Source organism: Lytechinus pictus, chromosome 18 (assembly GCF_037042905.1).
Source record: "Lytechinus pictus isolate F3 Inbred chromosome 18, Lp3.0, whole genome shotgun sequence".
Taxonomy (NCBI): domain Eukaryota; kingdom Metazoa; phylum Echinodermata; class Echinoidea; order Temnopleuroida; family Toxopneustidae; genus Lytechinus; species Lytechinus pictus.
In genome coordinates this window covers 25237029-25262335 of record NC_087262.1, presented here as the reverse complement: position 1 = coordinate 25262335, position 25307 = coordinate 25237029, and the positions used below count along the sequence as shown (strand labels likewise).

Below are 25307 nucleotides of genomic sequence, written 5' to 3'. Positions count from 1 at the left end.
CTGCCGTTGGCATGACGTCGATCTTGTCAGCTTATCGTGGGCTACGACGTCTTCAAGTGATGGTCGAATTCCTCAATCGCAGTGCCGAGGAAGATTTCCTCCAGTCATTTATCCTGCAGACAAAACTGGTTCCACAAATGGCGGCCTGGTATCACAGGCTTACCAAGGTGTGAGAGTTTATCTCGTCAAAACAAAAGTGTAGTAGAAACCCCGCAGAACAGCGTTGGCGTGGTCCTTGTAGGGACTTGGTTCTGACGGCTAATAAACTGGAAAACATTGCATTCTGACAAGAAATCTCCATAGCCTTTTCACCTCACTTCCCACTACACCACGCCCTGGTCTCACTTGCCCTGCACACACACGTATACGGCCTTTCCTGTACACGGCTTTTAGCATTCTGCCAACGTGGCGCGAAAAACTCTCAACCCTAACGTAGCGACAGCGAATCATTATACGCATGGACGCATCGCATTCCGATACTAGTGTCCTAATTAAACGCACGTATTGGCGAACTTTGACAATTTACCCCTCCCTTAAGACAATTTTTCAAGGGAAAAATTTCCTGAATTATATAGTTTTTAAGAAGTAAAACAGTGAAACAGGACATAGCAAAAAAAATAAACCTAAACGCCTTAGTGTCTGATATTGAGACTCTGCATCCTACACCCTACTCAGATAGTCTGCGCCAACATTTTCTTGCCCCTTGATGGCTTCGACTCTGAACTTGTACTGTTGGAGAGCCAACGCCCAACGAAGGATTCGCCCATTAGCTACTTTAGATTTCTGAATTGCCAACAAGGGCTGGTGGTCGACTTCGAGTATGAATTCTCTACCAAAGAGAAAGGTCTCGAATTTAAGCACAGCCCAAACAACCGCAAGACATTCTTTCTCGATTGTCGAATAGGCTTGTTCCCGAACTAGTAACTTCTTACTAGCATATGCTATCGGGAACTTCTCTCCATCAAATTCTTGTAGGAGAACTGCCCCGACTCCTTTGTTTGATGCATCGGTCCTCAAGATGAACTGTCTGTTCACATCAGGCAAGTGAAGAATGGGTTCTTTGGTCAACATCACCTTCAGACTGGTGAACGCGTTCTCATGTACCTCGTCCCAGTCAAGCATGTTTGGTTTCCCCTTCTTCAGCAGGTCAGTTAGAGGGACAGCAGTTGAAGCGAAGTGGGGAACAAACTTCCTGTAGTAGCCGGCCAATCCCAAAAACGACCGTAGCTCTTTCTTCGTAGTTGGCCTTGGAGCCGTCTGAATGTCTTCTACTTTGTTGTGGAGTGGTCTGAGATACCCTCTACTCAGCTGGTGTCCTAAGAAGTCGACTTTTGCAAATCCAACAAAACACTTCTTTGGTTTTGCCTTGAGGTTCGACTCCCTCAGTCTTACCATCAGAGATCGCAGAGCTTCTATGTGTTGATCCCAGGTAGGTGTGTGCACGAGGATGTCGTCAATGAAATTGTCGACAAATTCAAGACCCCTGAGGACTGTTCTCATCAAGCGACTGAAGCTGGCGGGTGCATTCATCAACCCGAATGGCATGGACGTAAACTGATAAAGTCCATCGGGGGTTACAAAGGCAGTTATTGGCTTTGCCTGCTCCGTTAGCGGCACTTGCCAATACCCCTTGGTAAGATCGACCTTGGTAAAGAAGTTGTCATTTGCGAGTTTGGCGAATATTTCCTCTTGGTCCGGTATCGGCTCTGCATCTGGGACAGTGATGGCGTTTATTTTCCTAAAATCGCAACAAAACCTAACACTACCATCCTTTTTGCTTATCAAGACGATTGGAGAAGCGTAAGGAGAGCAGGATGGTTCAATCACTCCGAGAGCCAACATCTCCCTTATCTCATCTTTGACGGTTTGCCTTTTAGCATGAGGCAATGGATAAGGTCGGCTTTTCACTGGCACGTCATGGATGAGCTGGATGTCATGATGTCCAGCTGTACTAAGACTTGGGACATCAGTGAGTATGTCATCAAATTCTCGAAGAAGGGAGGACACTTGTCTGTGCTGCACATCAGAAAGTTCCTTAGATACTTGAACATCTGAGTATGTTTGCGTTCTGTGCAAACTGGGAAGGGGTAGTAGAGGGCTAGGCGATGATATAATCTTGCCAGTACCTTTACCATTGTTGTTCCCACCAACCTCTGAGTCATCCTCGTCCTCAATAACTGAGGTCGCAACCAAGTCCACCACAGCCGCATTCGTCTGCTCTGGTTCCTCAGCTTCACGTCGTAGATACTGCTTGAGGAGGTTGGCATGGAGGGTTGCCACTCTCTTACCCAAATCAACTCTGTAATCAAAAGGTCCTTGGGTCTGGACAATGCGGAATGGACCCTTCCAGTGCATGAGAAGTTTGTTATGGTCAGTCGGAAGAAGAACCAATACCTCATCACCTACTTTAAATGAGCGTTTCTTTGCTTTTCTATTGTAGCTCTTCCTGTATTTCTCATGCGATTTGTGTAGTTCTCGTTGAGCAATCTCGCAGGTCTTTTCCATCTTCTCCTTTAGATCCAAAACGAATTGGTAGGTGCTCTTGGTTTCAGGATGATCAAAGTCCTTTGTCCATAACTCACGTAGTATCAACAGTGGTCCCCTGACCACCCGTCCGTATAAGAGCTCAAAAGGTGCGAAGCCGGTGCTAGATTGGGGTGTCTCCCGGTATGCAAACAGCAAAGAATCAATGTACCGGTCCCAGTCTTTGGGGCGTTCTTCGCACATCTTCACTAGCATCCTCTTCAGTGTACCATTGAACTTCTCCACGAGACCATTACATTGAGGATGGTAGGGGGTAGTCATGATATGCCTTAAAGACAGTAGACGAGACACCTCCTTCATGACACCGGAGGTGAACTGTGAACCCCTGTCCGTGAGCATTTCTTTCGGAAAGCCCACTCGTGAAAATATACTCAACAGTGCCTCCGCTACACTGGATGTATCAATATTCCTAAGGGGCACTGCCTCCGGATACCGCGTCGCATAATCTACGAGGGTGAGGATATATCGATTTCCTTTCGACGAGATTGGAGCAATCGGGCCAACTATGTCTACTGCGACGCGATGAAACGGCTCATCGATTAGCGGTGTTGAGCCGAGGGGCACCTTTGTCACCTTCCCTTTGGGAAAAGAACGCTGGCAAGAATCACATGACCTGCAGAACAACTTTACATCATGGTGCATCCCCGGCCAGAAGAAATTTGCTAAGATCCGGTCACCCGTCTTGCTCGCTCCTAAGTGTCCACCCATGACTGACTCATGGGCCAGCTTTAGAACCTGCTTCCTTAATGGCTGCGGAACTATTAACTGAGTATTGACGTCGGCTGCTGCCCTTGAGTCTTGAAATTCACGGTAGAGCACACCATTCAACATCTTGAACGAAGACTTATTCCCATTACGGCTTACCTTGACCTCTTCAGCCGCAACCCGTTGTCTAATCTTATCCAGTGTCTTGTCAGCTTCCTGTGCTTTCCTAAATCCATCTGGAGTTACCTCGGTCAACTGTCCAGGTACTTTCAATCCTTTTATAGGTTTCCATCTCTCTCTGGCTTGTTGTCTGGTCTCTGCTGCCAATGCATAAGATATGGTCCCTTGCTCTGGTGGTTTCCAATCTAAGTCAGGATCGCTAGCATTTCTGACTCCATCTAAGTTGCCTAAAATCAAAGGGTAAATTGGATTACTAACACACAGAACTTCCAATTCCCCAGTAAAGTAGGGGGTATCTACATGTATACGCGCCAGTGGGAATCTCCTAACCGTCCTATCAATCAATAGGCACAGTCGCTGTTTCCCCGTCATTTGACCAGGTTTTACTAACTTCTCTTTTACCAGGGCAGCTGTGCTTCCACTATCTCGGAGGGTTTCCACTAAAACTCCATTAACAAGACCTCGGACAACTGGCATTGAACGCACAGACTTTGCCTCACATGCCACACTCACTACCGGTAAATCTTGCTCCTGAGACCGGTTTGCCCTGCCTGCTTCAAGGCACGGGATACATGAATCAATTAACAGACATGCTGCCTCACCTATATCAAGAGTGAAGTTACTCTCCTCAGTGTGGTGATCCCCTCTCTCTACCTCTGTCCTAGTCTGCATCTCGGCCGTCCCATACGACGACATCAGGGGCTGTGGTCCCAGACCAGCGTAGCCGCGTCCCGATGACCCTTGTGGTTCTGCCAACTCTACCATGCCAGCAGCAAGCCTTCCCTGTCTCTTCTCATTGCAGTTCCGAGCGAAATGTCCTTTGCTACCACAGACGTAACATCCCTCTCGCCTTGGTCGGTTGGTCTGTTTGTCCTGGGACGGCGGCTGCTTCCTCGCCTCTGGTGTACCTGTTATCTTAGAACGAAAGTCAGGACGTGAGTTCTCAGTTCGAGGTTTGTGACTTACATTGGTCAAACGCCACCCACCCCGAGCTTCTATAAAGCGATCCGCTATCTCTGAAAGCTCATCCAAGCTACGAGGTTTGCGCTCTCTTATGAACATCGCCATTTCTCTTGAACAACTATCATAAAACTGTTCTATGAGAACTAATTCCTTCATATTATCTAAATTTTCCTGATATCCACCTAGTATTAACCATTTCTTGAGATAAACTCTCATTCGATAAACAAATTGGCTCGCACTTTCTCCGGAGTCCGGCCTTGCTGATCGCAATTTTTTCCTATACTCTTCACTAGTAATGTCATATCTCTTCAAGAGCGCCCTCTTTAGGGTATCGTAATCTAACGCTTCAGTATCGCTCAGTCTACTATACGTGTCTAATGCCTTGCCTGTCAAAAGCGCGCTCAGATTAGTAGCCCATGACGCCTGTGGCCAGGATTGCGCCGATGCGTATCGCTCAAATCTGCTAAGATACGTATCGAGATTATCCCTATCCTCGCTGAATGTAGGCAATTTTGGTGCTCGTACATGCACTCTACTTTCATTCAGTGTTTCCTCGCTTCTCTCACCTCTCGAACGCTCTAGCTCCATTTGCAACCTAACCAACTCTTGTTCTTCCTTCACTCTCTCACGATCGAGCATGCGCTCTTCTCGTGCCCGATTTTGCTCTACTTCTATAAAAGATCGTAACTCCGTACCTCTCAGGCCAAGAGATTCCCCGATGCTAGCGAGTTTTTCGACTTCCATTTTGAAATCTAAACTAGCCTAATAATTAAGATTTACACTTACCGCCGTTCTTGAACCAAGCCGCCACTCGAACCAAGTTTTCGCCAGCTCTGCACTCTCTACCGATCCACTACTTACATGTCCTATACCAAGAAAATTTCAAAACATTGTTTTATCATACCACATACCAAACGTTCATGTATATCAAAGCAAACGTCTTATACTAATGAATATCTAACAAGTTGTATCACCAAAAATAAAATCACTACCAGTGGTTGACATATAATTTGAAAAAATAGAGGTCCCTTCGTGGTCGCCAAATTGTCACCACTAGTCTCGGGAAATACAAACAGGTATTAAATAAGTCTGTAGAGTTGTTTGATGGTTATAAACTAGGTAAAACCAATTACCATCTTTATTACTCTTTGGAGAAATAATAGATTATACCTGGTGAATTTGATCACAACAAACAAACAAATCTCGATAATTCACAATAGTTCCATACAACCGTAAGGTTCACCTTTAAACAAGATTTGGTTTAAAAAAGAGTACAATGATTCAAACATTTGGAATTCGTTGCAATTAATTTGCATAGAAAAGAATATATAAAATACAATTGTTTTGAAGTATGAATGCATTTTCTTGATAAACTAACAGCAGTATTAAAGAGTCACATTCGCGATGAATACATACAGGTAGCAGTCTGTGGATGATTTAATATCATTTTTTTTCTGCCGTTGGCATGACGTCGATCTTGTCAGCTTATCGTGGGCTACGACGTCTTCAAGTGATGGTCGAATTCCTCAATCGCAGTGCCGAGGAAGATTTCCTCCAGTCATTTATCCTGCAGACAAAACTGGTTCCACAAATGGCGGCCTGGTATCACAGGCTTACCAAGGTGTGAGAGTTTATCTCGTCAAAACAAAAGTGTAGTAGAAACCCCGCAGAACAGCGTTGGCGTGGTCCTTGTAGGGACTTGGTTCTGACGGCTAATAAACTGGAAAACATTGCATTCTGACAAGAAATCTCCATAGCCTTTTCACCTCACTTCCCACTACACCACGCCCTGGTCTCACTTGCCCTGCACACACACGTATACGGCCTTTCCTGTACACGGCTTTTAGCATTCTGCCAACGTGGCGCGAAAAACTCTCAACCCTAACGTAGCGACAGCGAATCATTATACGCATGGACGCATCGCATTCCGATACTAGTGTCCTAATTAAACGCACGTATTGGCGAACTTTGACACCATTGTTAAAACATCTTATGGTTCAGTTAAGTTGGTCCTGAATGTAAAATTGGTAAAAATTGAAATATTGTATAATTCAAACAATAAAAAACTTAAGAAATAGTGAGTGATGGACATCATCGACTCTCTCATTTGCATGTCACTGAGTTGTGCATATAACTGTTATTTGAAAAATAAGCGAAACTTTAAAATGTCATAACTTTCTTATTTTACATCCGATTTCGATGAAATTTTCAGCATTATGCTTGTTTGATTTTTCTCTATTAATTCAAATCAACATTTTTATGGGGTGGACTTGACCTTTAATTAAGTCTCATATTTGGTAGGGGGAATAGTGAAGAGTGTGAACATTTCAACCCAAAGTATATATCGTCAGTTTCGAGTTAAGGTTCAATGAAAAGGTCTGATATTAAAATATGATCCCCTTTGACACAATGGCATGTAGATGATATTTCCCTTGGACAATAATCCCATCCTGGCTGCACGTAGAAGTCTATTCAACTTATAAATGTTACGTACAGACAATAAATCGAATCGCGACTCCTATTACCGATATTCGATATATTTGGTAGAAGCGGAAAGGGGGTATTGTCGAAGAGAAAATAAAGAAGAAAAGGGTGATGGTGATCTGTATCACGATACCACGAGGTTCTCCCCGTGCGTTTAGGGTTCCAGCAAGCGTAGCAGGTGATATACATCAATAAAGAAGGTGAAAACCATATACAAGTTAAAATAAAAGTGCAGTCGTAGTGCTTCTTATCGCTAATCGTCAATAATCCGTGGAATGAGGTACTCAATTTTCATTAAGGTGCTATGCATGTATAATCCAACTCTCACTCACAGTCATAATTCAATACCTTGGAGAGTTAGATGGGAATTATATAGCTATATTTGGTTAGAAATTCGAGGTAGAGCTGATATTGATATTAATCATTATTCATCGCACTAACTTTAGGAATAAATGGTGAATCGGTTTGAATAGCGATGTACAATGGAGGTTGACGTGGTCCAAGGGTATTGTCACTGTGTAACCCCGCTTATATGCCGCATTCATGATTACGTGTACCAGCTTTTAATATCTGCCGGATTAAGTTTTTCATATAAAAAGAAAAAAAGTCAAAAAAATATTTCGTAGAGACAAGGAAGGATAATGACATACTTTCCTGTCATTACATTTCTGTTCTAGAATAAAATATAATACAATAACTTTATTGTCAACCTGATTTGCTAAACTCACTCTCTGCATAAATTCCTATTATCCCCCCTTTTAACACTTCGGGAATTATGCCAATATCCGTCTAAATTAATTATATTTCGTACATTAAATACAGTTGAAAGTTTATCCGTATGTCCAAAGAGTTCTTTAATGTAGTCCAACCTAGCAAAAAGGTGGTCTGAATAAAAAAATGAAAATCAAACAGGCATTATTTAGAAAAAAAAACGTCGTTGAAATCGGGTGTAAGATACGAAAGTAATGACATTTTAAACTTTCGTTGATTTCACACTTACGTGCACATCTTGGTATGCAAATGGGGGAACCGGAAAAGTAATCACTCCTGTTCTAATAAAATATAAATGGTAATCGGTATACAAAATGAATATAAAAATGTTAAACAACATTTGAACATCTGAAAATATCATCAATAAGTACCCGATTTACTGTAACCTGTAGTCATTCCTGGTCATTCCCGTAATTATATCAAGAACAATCCCCCAAATAGCATGTAAACATTATAAGAAAAATACTCAGTTTCTTCGAGCCAAAGATTTGATATAAAGCCTTCCGATAATAGTAGGAAATGGATTAATACGCTTATTATGTCTAAACGATAATTGATTTTCGTCTGTTACTTTACACCAAAATCGAATGGAAACGTATGAGCCGATTACACATAGCGGACATGTAATAAGCGTGTGAATCTGGGATGAACAGAGAAATCGATAGGAAATCGAAAGTTACTTGAATTTAGGGACATTGGAAAGAGCTGGACTGTGATACTGCCTCGAAGATCAAGAGTCTTCTACTGTATATGGAGGATGTGTTTTCTTCTTGAGATTCAAGGAACAACTTAATGAGTAAATTGATACCTTACCCTCCTTATTTTGTTTGTATTTTAATGCCACGTAAATTTGAACAATAATGTGATAAAAAATGTCATTATAATGATAATTTCGTAATCGATAAGAGAAGTAACATTATTTTTGCTTCCCTTAATTCAACCCCCCCCCCCCTTACAAACGACACTCTTTTAGGGTTTGGATGCAGAGGCGTATTTGACAAACCGTATCAGGAAAGGCAACCAAATTCTGGCAAGCCTAAAAAAGTGGGTGAACTGAAATTCTACCAGGGGCACCCCAAAGTGGTTTGATGTCATATTTTAATCCTTATGCTCTAATGCTACTACATGAATCATTTATTCTGATGGCAGTGGTGGTCATAGCGGTTACTTATATTTGCTTTCTGTTCGCACTGATTGTGTTCTTCTGTTTGTCATTTGCTTCTTTGCTCATTATTGTACTTTCTTTATTGTTTCTTTATCATTTTCTTTATGTTTGTATGTACTTCCCCCTTTCCTTTTTATCATTTTATGTTCTCCTCTCCCTTTCTTTGGAATACCTCTTATTCATTACAAATTTGAAGGCGCCCCTCCCGCAATGCTTGGAGCATAGCAGCTACTGACAAACTCTAGGAATACCTCAACATTCCACTTGAGCCAAGTGCCTGTGTATCGCATTTTATCTTCCCTCCCTCAAGTAGGCAAACCCTTGACTCGAAACTCGTGTTTATTACGGGTCTCCGTCAAAACAAATGCAATGGCGCGTTAACTACCCTGACGTCACTGAGGGGCATCTACTTTTCGCGCCATTCGGGTTTACAACCACACCAACGAAACCGACTGCAAAACTGATCGATGGTATGACATTGGTAATGACCAACGTAATAGTTTTTGTCGTTCTCGGGTCGGTTTCTTTGATGTCACTGTAGAAAATAAATGCCAGTCTCATCTGGCTAATTATAATAAATTGTGGGATTTTTTTGACAAACTCCGTTAGAAAGTTAGAAGAAGAAGTTAGAAATAGCATAAATATAAAATAGGATGTTACCATGGTTACATCATTTACCCTATAGCAGGATGCATGGTAACATGAACGGATGCGGTGTGAAAGATTTTAATTTCATGATTTTTTTTCTTCAAGAATTAACATTCTGGTTTATGATGCCATACGGGATCAAAACTGTTTATTATAAACACTACTATCTTAGTATTGCTATCATAATTATTGGTTTGCCGAGTCCCTTACGTGCCCTGCCAAAATCGATGGTCGGATTACATACGCTTTGATCTATATTTATCTTTGCAGCTGCTCTTTGGAGTGAACAATGATGTTTACTGGTCATTTGTAAAATTGAGTTCATATTTCATGGATTGTAATGCAGTTATGAGTTCATAAAATCTGTTCATTCATAACAATCGTTCTGAAATTGAGCAACTGATTGGAAATACATTGTGATGTTGTTTTCCCCCTTTATTATTGTTATTATCATTATTGTTACTATTATTTGTTTGGCGTCACCTGTGCCTGGAAGGCGAAAGCGAACTGAATCACTATGACCAGCAAATCTCTCCTCCCGATATAACTGGTTGAGGGGAGTGCAGGTGGACCACTACTACTTCTTTAAAACTCTCTCTCTCAAACACACACACATGCACACGCACCCACACACGCGTCACCTTCATATTCAAAATCACATACGCGCGCACGCCCACCCTTCATCCCCACACAAACACACACACACACACCCAATCATCGCTCATTTCTTTTCTTGTTGTCCCCTCTCCCTGAAAATGTAAATCACCACACTGTCACTCGTGTTTACACATTCATGGTTGGGTTGAATGTCTTCTAACAACCGAGGCCAACACTTACCGGCAACACATTTCAGCGGGAAGGTAATCTTACTGGCAGCCGGGGGGGGGGGGGGTTGAGCACACCCTCGACATGTTCCTCCTCCTCATCCTCATCACGAAATATTTGAGCTGAAAAGTAATATAAAAAAGAAGAGCCAGAAATAAAACGATATTGATACGATTATTGTCAACAGTATGGATTGCAAGCATTTTCATCTGCCGTTTAAACAAGTTTTTAACTAATCGAAATAAGAAAATTGGTACCTAAATTCGTTGCGGTAATGCAAGACTGTTGAATATTCAGAAAGGATGCGCGTGTTTCTTATTATATACTCGAAAACGAGTATCATCTGGATCTGTGTGTCTTAGGGCTTCGATGTCTCTACTGTTCCAAAACTGTCTTATTTCATCTTTTTTTTTTCTTCGAAGTAGAATCAGGCTTCTGCTTTCTCGTTTCAGTAATATAAATGGATCGGCTCTAATGATATAATTGGAAGTAAAAACATTTTCAGGGAACAGTGATTCATTATTTATTTACAGTTAGCAGTAATGACCTCTATTATGATCTATCTATTCGTGGTGTCTCATTTTCCCCTTCTTTTATTGATCTCTTTGTTTTATTGAATATTCAACTGCATTTATTCCCCTATATGTTTAACATATTTATCTATTCATCTGCTTACGGTTTATTCATTTATTTGATTTATTTCATTTATCCAATTAATTGATATTATTAATATTCGTCTATATATTTATTGTCCATTCATTTAATTATCTGTCTATCCATCATTGAATTATTCATTTAATAATTTCTTAATTTATTTGTTTATTTCCCCTGTGAATATATATTTATATATGACACTTAGTGTACGTTAAAAATGCTCAAGAAAAAAACAATTTCAGCATTAATACGACCCTTTTCTTTTATACTTCCAAAATGTAATAAAATAGGTATAAATCTCAATCCTTACTATTTAATGAAAGCTATTGCTGTATTCGAACTTGCAACCATATTCATTGTGGTCTCTAGTGTCGAAATTGAATCAATTAGAGCGCTTATTATATTTACTGAACTTTCCTAGTATACTACTTAAAACATAAGATTATTGACAAATGGTGTAGTTAATCAAATAATAGCCCTCCTCTCGATCACAAGGGGGCGCGTGACGTTGCATTCTTGGCCATGTAGATGGGTGTGAGATTGAATTACTATATACATTGGCCTACATACATGTGTGATTATTCAAAAGGGATACTAACACAAGACTTTATACTATCACGTAATGCATGCTAATTTTGAAGAGAAAAATGCAAAAAAAATACATGGTGTTTCCAAGTCAACAATGATAATTAGCTTTGAAATGAAGTAACTTTAGACTGAAGCGAAAAATCAGTAAATCGTTTCTTGAAATGATGATTGAAATAGCCCTTAATCCCTTCCAACAAATTTCTGTAGGCCTACATATGCGATAATTGGAAATTGAAATAATTTGATATGCTCATTGCTGCCTCAGTAGATAAACAATCATGATAATTGGTCATGTGAAGGTAAGTAAACATAGTATTTACAGACTCTTTTTTCTGTTCTGGTAACGATGTTTTCCCCACTTTATCCCACCACAGGGTTCCTTTATTAAAATTCAATATAATTATTTTCATCACAGTATATAGTTGAATAATCAACATAGTATACATGTATTTCACACAAAAAATATACTTATACAATATTATTCCATGTAATTGTCATATCGTTATTTTGTAAAGAAAAAAAATATTTCAAAGTGTAAAAAAAGTCCAGCCTTTCATGAATTTGTTTTTGTAGGTTTGTGTTATATAGATACTTTTTTCATATCATAAGATTTATTGTGGTAAAGATGCATGGGTCGCTTAATATATATGGTCTTTTAACAAAAAAAAATCATTATACACACACGTTTAAGTGTAAGCGACGGAATCGTAAGTGTGTCTTCTTCTTAATTTAGCATATACTTGACATGCACTCAGACCTAATGTCGCATCGGTTGGACTGAATTAGGTCGAATGCAAATATCAAATCCTGTTTCCTAAGTTGTTTATTCATACATTATCATATCTAACATATACATCTAATGCAGCCTAACACAAATTCCTGTGCTTCGCTTTGTGAATTTGGGGCTCCCATTCAGTCTATCGACTTTATTTTCTCCTTCGATTCGTCCTCTTTATTCTAATTATACCCTTTTCACGATTCGGGAAGGCTTCCGACCCAGTTAGTTATAAAGTCCAATATCGGGGTCAAGCATACTTTGCCTGTGCAGCACCATATATCACTCCGATCAGTCTGATGCATTGTGATGAACTATACATGTATATCTAATCTAGGGGCTTCGTTCGACCGTTCAAACAATTTCCCATTCGAAGTCCTCTCACCCGCTACTGAAATCCCCATCCTCTAGGGACTAGAATTTCGAAAATATAATAGAATTCAGGTATTCCTTGAAGAGAATACCATTATCATACTTTTATTTAATATTGTGTATTGTTACGAGTAACATATTCCGAGGATCTTATTCTTATAATGCGATAGGCTTGAACCAAATTAAATCTGCATCATTGCTCATAGAAGCTCTTTCAATCGTGCTTATGAATGGGTTATTAATGGGGATTTCCCTGCTGAAAAGAAGACAATGTCCCAGATTGTGTCCTACGGTGTGTTACCATTAGATAAAACATAGTAATATCACCGTCACAATATTAAATTAGAACATTTTAACAGTGTGAATCACATTTTCATTTAGTGCACTATGAGAACACACTTTTAATAATGTCACTGTACTGGTGTTCCCAGTGTGGAATTGTATTAATTTTGAGGATTCTAGCACTGTGAATTACGTCTTAAGTGTTCTTTCCACCAGGATTACACATGGACTGAAACTTCACATTTTTTATTTTTTAAGGATTCAATAAATATTTTGAAACATAGGATATAAATATTTGACCATAAACAACAATTCCTACAAAAGAAATCGAGACAGTATCACACCATCAAACGCCAGGGCCGTTTCACAGGTGAATCTTAAATCATCATTGTAATGATGATTGCTATAATTATCGTGACTGTGATTAGCGTTCGTGATTCTAAACATGTTCTAGTTTGTTTTCACACGTGCTAAATATTCGTCATTAGCCGTATTGTTCACTGGCATCATCATTCAAATTACGATTTTTTTTTACCGTGTGAATAGCGGTTAGTTAGATCATTTCACTATTAAGCGGCATTGACAATTATGATAAACCAAGGACTGCTAACCATTTGTAAACAATACACAACCCTTTAAGAAATCCTTACTGATCCAACAATTATATATTAAGTATCCATTTTCAGAATATAGAGTAACCAAACCGACTCCAGACCGATATATATTGCTTGCTTTTCTAATGGCATATTCTCAATCGGTTTGGAGTCGGTTTCGGTTACAGTCACACCAACAAAACCGACTCTGGACCGACCAAAATTATTACGCTATTTCGAATGGCGTATCATCGGTCGATTTGGAGTCGGTTTCGTTGGTGTGACTAGCGCCAATGTGTTTAACCAAGCTCACCGAAACTTTGAATAAACGGGAGATCATTGTTGATCTGATAAAAAGTAATGTGGTTTCCATGACCATCCATCAACCTCTCTGATTTCTTTCGGTTACTCGATAAAACATCCATCTTTCCTGACCGTTCAATTATGTTACCGAAACCTGACCAGATGAAGGCCATGGAAGACTCTCCTGATGAAAGCATGATTGAAAGAGAGCTACTGGGTCTTCGATATGTCTTGTCTTGATCGCAAATGATAGATTTCCAGACTATTTATGTGACAACACATCTCGGGGAAACGAGGGATTTTTTTATATAAACAAGTGGTACAGATATCTGTTAGAACCAAATGCTGAGCAATCTATTTTTTTTTTACATTTTTGATAATGTTATTCATACTTGCCAGGAAAGGGATATAATTTCAGTTTCCCTACAATGGTTTTATTATATTGTTTGAAAAAATGAATTCATTCTTACATACAATTTTTCAGTTTCATTCTTTTATAGCACTGAGGCAGCCCTATAGTCCGTGTCCAAAATGATATCTTATGTGGCCTTGATAAGAAACGAGAAACCATATTAGTATTTGAAGACTTTTCTTTGGCTTTTGAAACAATCGATCTTTATTTATTGAAGCAAAGGTTATCATCACAGTTTGGCTTTGGTGGTACTGCTTTGAAGTGGTATGTATCTTACTTATCTGATCTTTTCCAGACTGTGTCTATAAAATCTGTGAATTCTGACAGATGTAACCTGTGGCGTGGAGTCCCACAAGGCTCTGTCGCTGGTCCGTTGATTTTACGATGTTTATATCTCCTCTTCAGGATATCATAAGGGCACACGGTATTTCATTATGATTTACGCTGATGATGTTCAATTATATACAACTTTTAGTGCTAGGGATCGCTCATGTGCTGTCAAAAAATGGAAGATTGTTTGAAGGATGTTAGAGCTTGGTCATTTCAGAATAAACTCTCTTTAAATGATTCTGAGATTGAACTTGTACACTTTCATTCTAAGTATTGCTCTGATGTTCCGCAAATTAGTGCTAGGATGGGGCAGTCTGTAAATTGAGCCTTCAAATACGTATTTCAGAATATTGGTGCTGTCATGGATTCATCCCTTTCCATGTCTCAAAATGTTGATATCATAATGTAAGTCTGCCTCTGTAGCTTTAAAAAAAATAAGTAAAAAATCCGTAGGATTCTTGACCAGAATACAGCCCATTGTCTTATTCATGCATTTGTCACATCTCGCTTAGATCTCTTTAGTCTTTCCACAAAAATGAACTAAAAGCTCCAGCGCATCCAAAACACCGAGGCTCGTCTTCTTTCCTGTGTCCCTCGTTCTTTCCCACAATACTCATGTGCTTCGTAAACTCCATTGGCTTCCTATAACTTTTTCTTGCTTTCAAGTCATATCATGGTGTAGCTCCTTCATACCTTTCTGAACTCCTTCCTCGATATCAGCCTGTTCGAGTTCTACCTTCTGCTTCTCAATCTCTCCTTTCTCGATCTCATACTTCTTACGAACAATACGGTCAATATTTTTTCTTATATAGCTTCATTTCTTTGGTACAATTTCCCCCTACAAATTCGCAATGCTAACTGTGTTAATACATTTAAAGTTATGCTTACAACTCATCTTTTTAAATCTTAAATGGATCATGTCATATCTTTGTTGGCTTGCCAATTTTAATGGTATTCCTTATTCATGATCTGGTGAGGACGAGTTGTAATTTGTAATAGTTTTTGATACATTTTGTAGTGCAAAGTATTTCTATTTCTATTTCTTCTTCACTTTGTATTTCCTTTCTCTTAACCGTTTAAAGGCAATTTTTATATTTCATATTTTTATTTTTTATTTGCTTATACCTAAGCCGCCTGTGCTTTCATTTTTTATTAAACTGATGCATAATATTGCACCGATTTCAATTTATCAAATGATAATATATAGAAATGCAATTTTACACATGATCATTTCATCGTATACAAATGGAAAACAAATGGGGATGTGTGTGGGTGTGTGTGTAGGTGTGTACTGAAGTGAGGGTGTGGAGACGGTGTTTTTTTAGTTGAGATGGTAGTTTTGAGAAGTGCCAGGATTATCCACGTCATTCACTGTTAATAGTCTCGAAAAACGTTAGCGAATTTGACGAGATCATTACTTTTCATTTTAATAATCGCGAAGATGGCCATTATGTAGTATGTATACACTGTGCACTTGTACAATTGAAGTTGTATTATTCGAAATTGAGATTAAGGTAGTAAGAGGCGAAATAATGTGAATACAATGATGACAATATTGACTTTACATCTGTCAGCTGATCGTGACAATGGTCTATTCAATTGTCAATTTGCTTGAATTAAAACACAGGGGAATAGACATGATCGGCCCAAGTTACTGTTCTATGCACAGCCAAACTGGCGAGACCGACCCCAGACCGACAAAACATGTGACGATATTTCCAGTGGCACAGTATGGCGCATGTGACAAATATGATAATAATAATGGTCTTTACTGATACATCAAAAAACGTTCGTTGCAGCCAAAGGCTGAAGTGCAAATGCCAGTACAAGGTAACAAAAATGACATATAAATTGACAAAAAACGCAAATATACAATCAAGGTATATATTATATATGGATAAAGAATATATATGAAACGGCCAGTCAATACACAATAAAGAGTGACCTCCATTCGACCTTGCAAAGGTAACAAGAAACATAAATGAGTGGCGATATGGAATTAGGTTGATAAAAAATCAATAAATATTTAACACGTGTGGAACAGAAGCAGTAAGAACAAGAGGGGAAAAGAAATGCGCAACAATTGGCATATCATTGAGTAGCATTGTGGATTATTAAATTATAAAGAGAACAATATATCGGTGTAATCGAACAAAAAGGCGGTTAACAAGGTTGAATGGAGCACTGAAACATAAAATAGATTGTTGGACATGCATCAAAGTTTTAACAAAAGTACAAGTCTGGCCCAGCAACAAGCCGATCCGAACGAAAAGAGAACCGAAATAAGCAAAAAAAACTTTTAAATCCCTAGCGAGAGAAGCGAGAGAGCAAAACTTTTTACCTCTTTTAAAATGAAAATTTATTTTTGCGTTCGATTTTGAGATAATATTCAGAATATAACATGATTTTTTTTTTTGGGGGGGTCGTTTAACATTTGGGGAACCAATGTTGGTCATGGCCCTCACCCCCCCCCTCTCCCTCCATATGTAGGCCAGTGAATTATTTCCAATGACATGCCATCGGTCGGCTTATAGTCTGTTTCGTTTGTGGGTGACACGACATTTGCTCCTGCGACAATTGATCCGGGCTTAATTTTGTCTAAGATGTAGGGTTAGGGTTGTAATAGGGATTTATATTAGGTTTAGGTTAGAGTATAGTGTTAAACCCAGGGTTGACATTGGTCATTCGATTAGTGTGTGGAATTTAGAGCTGAGCAAATGTCATGGAACCCGTTTGTGCAGGGGCCGCGGAAGCGGGGGGTGGGGCTGGGGTCTTCAGCCCCCCCCCCCCACTTTTTTCCAAAACCATGTACAAAAACGTAAAAATGACCATATGATTGTGATTTTTTGCATGGTCAGCCCCCCCCCCCCCCCACTTTGAAAACCGTTCCGCGGCCCCTGTGTGTGGCTGTATCATTACAAAGTAAACATACCAATTATGTAATTTTAAAATACGTCCAAACTAGATCTTCCCAATAATCAACTATTCAATATTCAATGGATAATCGATGCTGCAATGGTATTAATGAAATAGAAAGGTATATAAACAAAGAGGGTCCCTTATATAACAATATCACCATATTGTTCTCTTTCTAATTTGATTTTTAAGAGTATGCTGTAAAGAAAAAATCATCGGCTGCACTAAAAAGGCATAAAATGCCCAATTAACTTCGAACCAAGAACCACATCGACTTTTCTTTTTGTTTCATCTCCCCTACCTACATGACCTAGCCTCTGCCCTAATGAGAAAGTGTCACTCTCTGGAACCATATTAATAATAGCTGTACTGTACGTCTGTTGTCCATCAAAACGCGACGGTGTCATTGGATTATCGATAAGAAGAAGAGTCAATCTCACCATGCCTAGCTCCCCATTTCATCTCGACTTCACTGTCACTTCCTCCTCATTGGTCAATTCCTCACTCACCGAGTCACTACAGCATCCTCACCACACAGCCGTGGCGTACGCACTTCACTTTACTCCATCCCTCCTAACTCTATCAATTTTTCAAATCTTATGTTTCTCCATATCGGGTGACAGGAGGACATCATTCTTTTGGAACATCAAGGCAAATCGCATCATCCTGGTAGCAGCGTTAAAGCCTTCAGTATTTCACAGGAAACCGTCTGGTGGAATTGGTTTTGGTTAAATTCTCTGGATAGATTTTTTTAATCAATGGTATTTTATTCACATGCGTTCGTTCTCATTTGGATTTGAAAGAAAAAGGGTGAGCATACTTCCAATTATTCAAGTTTTATGATGTAAAGATACCACATTATTGACAAAAAGCATGATCTTTTGCTGTTAATTGACCGATGTTGATGTCAAGTATTTTCAAAGGAATAATATTGGTTACACTCTAAAAACATTGAGTAAAAATGCTCCATTAGGGTAATTATGTGTCCAACCAACATTGGGTATTTCTTTTGGGCATTTTTATTTATCCAGTGTGATGAAATATTTGCCCAGTCTAAAGTAATAATTTTTTAACCATACTGGACAATATGCTTCCCACATTCGGTAAAATACTGCCCCATATTGGTTGGACACATAATTACCCTCGTACTGATTAAATTTTACCCAATCTGATTAAAATGTTGCTCATGTTTTAAAATGACAACGACTGTGTGCCACGATCGAGTTTGGGGTTATAATGCATATTTCATTCGCTTGTTTACTTGTTTGTTTATCCATTTGTTTGTTTTTGCACTTGGCTTTACTGTGCTTGCTGTGTTGGTCCACGGTGTCAGATCTGATAATGCAAATGAAATTAATATTAAAGTCTCAATCAAAATAAATCATTTACTCGCAATTCACTTATGCATGTATACCAACTCAACTTCGAATCGCATGAACTTTCAAACCTTTCTAAAGACAAAGGTTGATTACAATTCCCATCTCTTTTGGAGGAACAACCAAATACTTTCCTTGATATAACTTAAAATATTGTTCATGGTTGATTTATTTATATTGTAGTATGTACCCTTAAGCAATTCACGGTGCTTGACCACTTCAATGGATCTAAACATAATTTTAATAAGCGCAACGGATGACAGTTTTCAGATTAAGGAAAAATCTATCTAAAACCAAATTTATTTAAATACATTGCGCAGCGGAAGTACTATTTCAAAAACTTTATCAGATAAGAAGGTGGTGGCATTTTAAACATTAAATTTCAATTAAGCACTGTTAAGTCAGAATATAAATGATTCGCGCGACACGGATTGTATTCTTATGATGGATCCCAAGATCGTCAGTAATTAATTTCGTGAATAAATGATGTCAAATCATGAATACTGTTTTTAAATATGATTTATGCCCCTAAAGCACAGGATTACATCATCTTTTACTTCGATAATGGATTGACCTTGTTTCGTAAAAGAAAATGTAAAATCATGAATATTGATGGTTACAATTCAATAAAGATTGTAAATTTCTTCAATGACGCAATGAGCAAAGAAAACAAATGAGGAGCCTATGTCGAATTCCAAAAAACAAAAAATGCGAGTAAAGCGAGCGAGCATTTTTGTACCGTTTGATAGAAAAATCTAACTTCCGGATAGATTTGGACACAAGACTCAGAAAATATTGTATTTTTTTACTCTTTTCATTTATTTTCTTTATTTTTTCCCTACCCATGAAAACTTTTTTGAGGGCATGGCCCCATCCCCCCCCCCCGCCATATTTACCCCGTTGAATCTGTGTAAATTCTGATGTGAATGATCTACATTTATCTTATGAAACACACAAAGCGTAAAGTATGCTACAACCTTTATGTTTACTATATCTTATGGCATGTAACTTTATTTATTCAAAAAAGGAAAGTAAAAACTTTTGAATGCCGAACGTGTTCTCTATTTTCACCCAATTTTGATTCAGTGATGCGTTTATTTGATTTTAATAGTTTCATTGAAATTTACATGATTTTGGGAGCGACTCGACCTTTTAAATCTTCCATTCATCATCTGACTTCAAGGAAGGGCAAGGAGTGTAGCGTAGCGAGTCAATGTCCCCAACACGGGATTTGAGACGTCGTTTTCGGGAGAGCTAATATGCCAAATATATGGTAATGACCATCGCTGGCGTATTTGAAACATTAGGGAAGGTTATTAGTTTGACATGAGATTTATAACCCCTGGCATAGCTAACACGCACTCTTGACATTTTGGTGTTGACATTTAGTTGTTTTGATCCACGCTAATCTGTTGCTCTTTATCCCCATTCAAATGCATTTTTCCCCTTTTCAATAGTCAAAAGTCAAAAACATTTCCATGTATTATACTGCATACTTTATCTTTGTAAGAATGATTTGCAGTAATTTTGATCTATGTTCCGCGGTAAACAAGACATTACGGGGAAAATGTAATAAAAAATGACTAATGGCAAACACAATATATACGCCTTACTGCATAGTGTCAAGTTGACATAACGTTCAATTGCATATTTACGTCTGTGATTAAAATCTATTAAAATTTCTGTCCAAATGTCGCATCCTGATATTGATGTTGCATCACGTGATCAAAAGCCCTTAGAATGGCTCCCAATATTGATTATTTTCCTAGATTCTTTTTAACAAATGTATTGATGATATTTACTCTTAATTTTGACAAGATCGATAGCAAACGCAGAGCTAAGTATAAAAATCATTTAATACTACTAATTTCATTTAAATGTTGATTGTTTTAGTGGAGACAGGTGTCTGTACCAAGAGGTGAAACAAAATCCTCTTCTTTATACTTTGTTTTGGGAAATTGTTAGCTTTAAAGGATTTCACTTCTTAATCGCTCTAATTCGAAGGATTTTTTTTTCATAAGTTCATACGCTTTTCCCCGCTGATAGTCGGTGTCCATCATAATTCTAAAATAGTCTAAGCGACTTGTCAAGTGTAATGTTAGTTAAGAGGTACCTTAAGCTAAAAATACAATGATAAATGTTAACGATCAAACATTAGACTGAAAACGTCATGAAAGAAAAATGAAAACATATGCAAGCATTGCATCTTGAAAATTGTATATCATCGATGAAAGGGGATCTTTCTCTATATTTATCTCTTTTATCAGACTGGTGTGTGGGTGTGTAATGTGTATAACGTCGTTATAGTTATCATTATCTTTCCCTTTATTCAGAATAACTGGTGTAGTCTGTGAGGTTTGTGTTGCTATCATATTACTTTTTATCATGTTGATGAGTACCGACTGTGGTTATCGATCAAGGGGCCACTAATGTATGGTAGGAGCTTGATCTCGAAAGATTTTGATCACGTGATCTGCCAGTCTACTTGATATACAGATGCTAAGATTGGTATGTTTACCGTACTGTAACCAAGCACTGATACAGAAAAAAATCTTAAAAGTAAGATCACTTTAAAGTAAGATTATTGACCAAAACAGTGGTGAGTTAGTATGCATTGTTCACGACTGGGTTTCTGTATTGTTTTCCTATCTTCTGTCTTATCTTTCTCGTAATAAAGATAGAGTTCGGTGTCGGTTATGATTAACTTATAAAATGAAAATTAAAGAGACGTATCAAATCAAAACGAAGGCGCGACCAATATGGTCGCGAAGATCCAGAAAAATGGGGGTGCCCTCTGTACGATAAAATAGAGGGAAAAGGGGAGATAAAATTGAGATTAAGAAACCCAAAACTGTAAGCAGACATGGGGAGATAGAAAATGAGAAAATTTAAAAAGAAAAAAAAGCAAAGAAAAAAGAGATCAGTGGAAAATAGGAAAAACAGGAAGGAAGAGGTTTGACAAATATAACGATGAGCAAACAAGACAATAGGGAAAATGAAACGAAAGAATGAAGAAGCAGACATTAATAAAAGATGAAAATAAAGGAGACAGAAATTGAAAGGTAGGATTTTCGTTCTTCTTCTAGTTTGTTTTGATTTGACTGATACTAAATTTTATAATTTCCTGACAAAAATTTATCCCTGAAATATCAAAATAAATTTTCTCTGGCGGTTATTTCAAAGTGTTATTCTCTTGAAAAGTGCTTGGATTTTCATATTTGTTAATCAATCATGTGGAACTGGATGACTATGTAACATGCATTCAGGAGAAATGCACCCGAGGACATACAACAGTATGAATTTAATTTCTAGACCGTAATATGGATCATAGTCTGTATAAATAAATGAAATTGGGAATTATTATCTTACCACAGGTAGCACTATTTTCATAAATGTATTGCCTATGGCAAATATACACGAACAGATTGGAATGTTGAAAATAAATTCATCATGTAAAAGCCCACGGCCAAGTTATAATGCAGTTAACTCTGTCTGCGATATCATATCCTTAAAACATACTAGCTCAAAACCAAATTACCTCGTCGGTACACCGCGACTGCACTAAATGGCATTTTAAATTTGAGAACATCTTGGACGTTACTTCGATAATTTCCCGTTATGCTATTTGCTTTATGATGTAAAAACATTCATGTAAGCAGTTGTCCTCCTCATCACCATTAAAAATGATGATAATAGTAATAATGGTAATCATAATAATAATCATAATGATAATGATAAAAATAACAATAATAGTAATAATAATAATAACAATCGTATGATAATTAGAATCAGAATTGCATTAATGAGGATAAGGTGATGATGATAATTATGAATATTCACTTCAATCAGTTTACTTTCGTAATCGCAACATAGATAAAATACTGACGGAACTAACATTGATCATGTCATTTCATCTTCACTGTCCTATAATCATACAATTGGCAATACTTTAGACTTTATTGATACAGGTGAATGCGCTGTCTGCACTGGAGATCAATCCCATAATGCATTGTGATACAACAAACGTAAATGTCATAATCAGATTCTTGATTTGTCGTAGTGTGCAACTTTATTTTGTTTTGTTTATATTCTGTTATTATTTTCTTAATTACCTACGAACGTACAGTCAATTAATGTCTACATCTCACTGTTAAGAAATATTTAGAGCTTATCATATTCTAAATTAGTAAACAGCTACTGGACTCCATTCATCGAAACCCCTTGATAAAATAGTTACACAATTTGTGACGCACTTAATTAGCAATGGGATCGCAGCGGCGCATCACCGGAAGCGAAACGGTCAAGGTGGTGCTAGATCAAATGAAAGATGATGGGGTCTTATGTACAAGAATGACCAGTCCAGGTCACTACAATGCCACAGTCACATAGACCAAACCGACTCCAAAGTGACCAAAGCTATTACATTATTACCAATGATGGATAATCGGTCGGTGTGTAGTTGGGTGTGTTGGTGTGACTGAAGTGAATACAACTTGATTTCAGTAATGACGTGTTATTAACCTACATCCAACCACTGAGAATAAACAAATAGCCATCACATCTAATTCTTAAATTATAGAAGGATATCACAACAAAGGAAAATTGCAATTTAAAATGGTAATTATGCTGCATTTACTATAGAGCGCTTAGATAAATTCTGATAAAGTAAATATTTAGCACTATTATTATAAGCAAGTATGGTTATCATTATTATTATTGAAACAATGAAGGTGTGTATCGAAGGGATCGGGAGAAAAACGGTTATCTTAAGGTAATTTCTTATTCAATAATCTTTTCAAATTGGTATTGTCCGTATCAAAATTACACGCATCTCACGCCTACACTAAACAGCTAAATAAACAGTTAGTTGTTACAATGGAATTAATATTTGCCTTTTTTATTTCCTTTGAAACGGAATTATGACTATACATTATAGGGATTTGATTGCCTTGCATATGTCGACATCGAATGGTCATTACCATGGAACCATTAAGATGTATATTAATCTCATAGATAGAAACAAGACATGAAAGACTATACAATTCTTCTAGTCTGTCATTTCTTTCACCCAAATCAAAATAAACACCTACTGCGAATTACCATTTAGCCAGGGTTACACCAAAACCGAATTCTGCAGAATAAATTCGGACTGATTCTGCCCGAATATGGCCTGATTCTGATGGATTCGGTGGTTCAGAACCTATTAGATCTCTGATTCGGGAGATTCCCGAATACAATCGGGAGCGTTCGGGAGTATTCTGTTCTCCCTCCGCGAATGCGAAAAAAATCGGGAGGGATTCAGAAACATTCGTGGAGGAATTCGGCTCGTTTTGAAATGTTCAAAGCCAGCCGAATATCCCTCCTAAATACTCCCGAATGTGGCCACGACAAATTTCATTTGGGCCACATACGAGATGTATTGGATGGAATTCGATTGGATTCTGAGAGGCATTTGGGCAATTCTTGGAAGTCAATTATTGGCAATTGTGCTCTGATTCGGGACCTATTCGCCTCTAATTCGCTCCGAAATTATTAGGGAAAATTTGGACTGATTCTGCCCGAATATGGCTTGATTCGGATAAATTTGGTAGATTCGGAACCTATACGTCTCTGATTCTGGGAGCTCTCCGAATAAAATCGAATGGGTCTCGAATAGGTCAAGTTTAGTGCAGACTCACCAAGAATTGACCCGAATTAATTTTGGCCATTCCGAATAAAGACGAACTCCACCCGAATGGTGGAAAAAATCGACCCGAATGTGACCCGATTTATCTGATTACAGCCGAATGACGACCCGAATGTTGACTCGAATAGGAACGATTATGGCCGTATGCGCTGGGCTCGGAACGTTGCTCCCCGAATGATAGTACGAATAGGTCATAATTTTCCCAGAATACTCACATCCCGAATGTGCCCCGAATGCAATTTGTTGTGGCCACATTTGGGAGTATTTTGGAGAGTATCCGGTCGGTTTTAAACATTTCAAAACGAGCCAAATTTGTCCGCGAATGTTTTTAATCCCTTCCGATTTTTTTCGCATTCGCGGAGGGAAAACAGAGTACTCCCGATTCCATCCGAAGACGTCTATTCGGATGGGTTCGCAGCTGATTCGTTTCCGGTGTATACCAAGGCTGATAAGTTGATATCAGTAAAGAGGCACATGGAATAACGACGAAATTCTTGTCGAGGCCCCCCCCCCCTCCCGAAATTGTGAAAACTTACATTTTTCTAATAAAAAAAATTCACAAAACTCACCAAATGTATGCATAGCACCCTTCAATTTCACTTTAGAAAATGCAAAAGCGCCCCCACTACAAGCTTGGTCGCTTCTCTCTCTCTCTCTCTCTCTCTCTTGAATTTTTTGGGGAAATTTGTACTCGTCTTGCTCCCCCCACTCCAGAAAAAAAATTATGCGTACGGC

The 25307-nt window shown here is 38.3% G+C and overlaps 1 protein-coding gene across 1 annotated transcript; it reads right to left on the bottom strand.

Moving 5' to 3' along the window:
• Positions 1-660: 660 nt before the first annotated feature.
• Positions 661-5136, bottom strand: LOC129261667 (uncharacterized). The gene has a single exon (XM_064112810.1). The coding sequence runs from the start codon at positions 5134-5136 to the stop codon at positions 661-663; it is 4476 nt and encodes a 1491-aa protein (XP_063968880.1).
• Positions 5137-25307: the final 20171 nt, after the last annotated feature.

What these genes read in the sequence shown, in the direction of transcription:
- LOC129261667 (XM_064112810.1), bottom strand. Translation starts at nt 5,136, where the DNA reads ATGGAAGTCGAAAAACTCGCTAGCATCGGGGAATCTCTTGGCCTGAGA.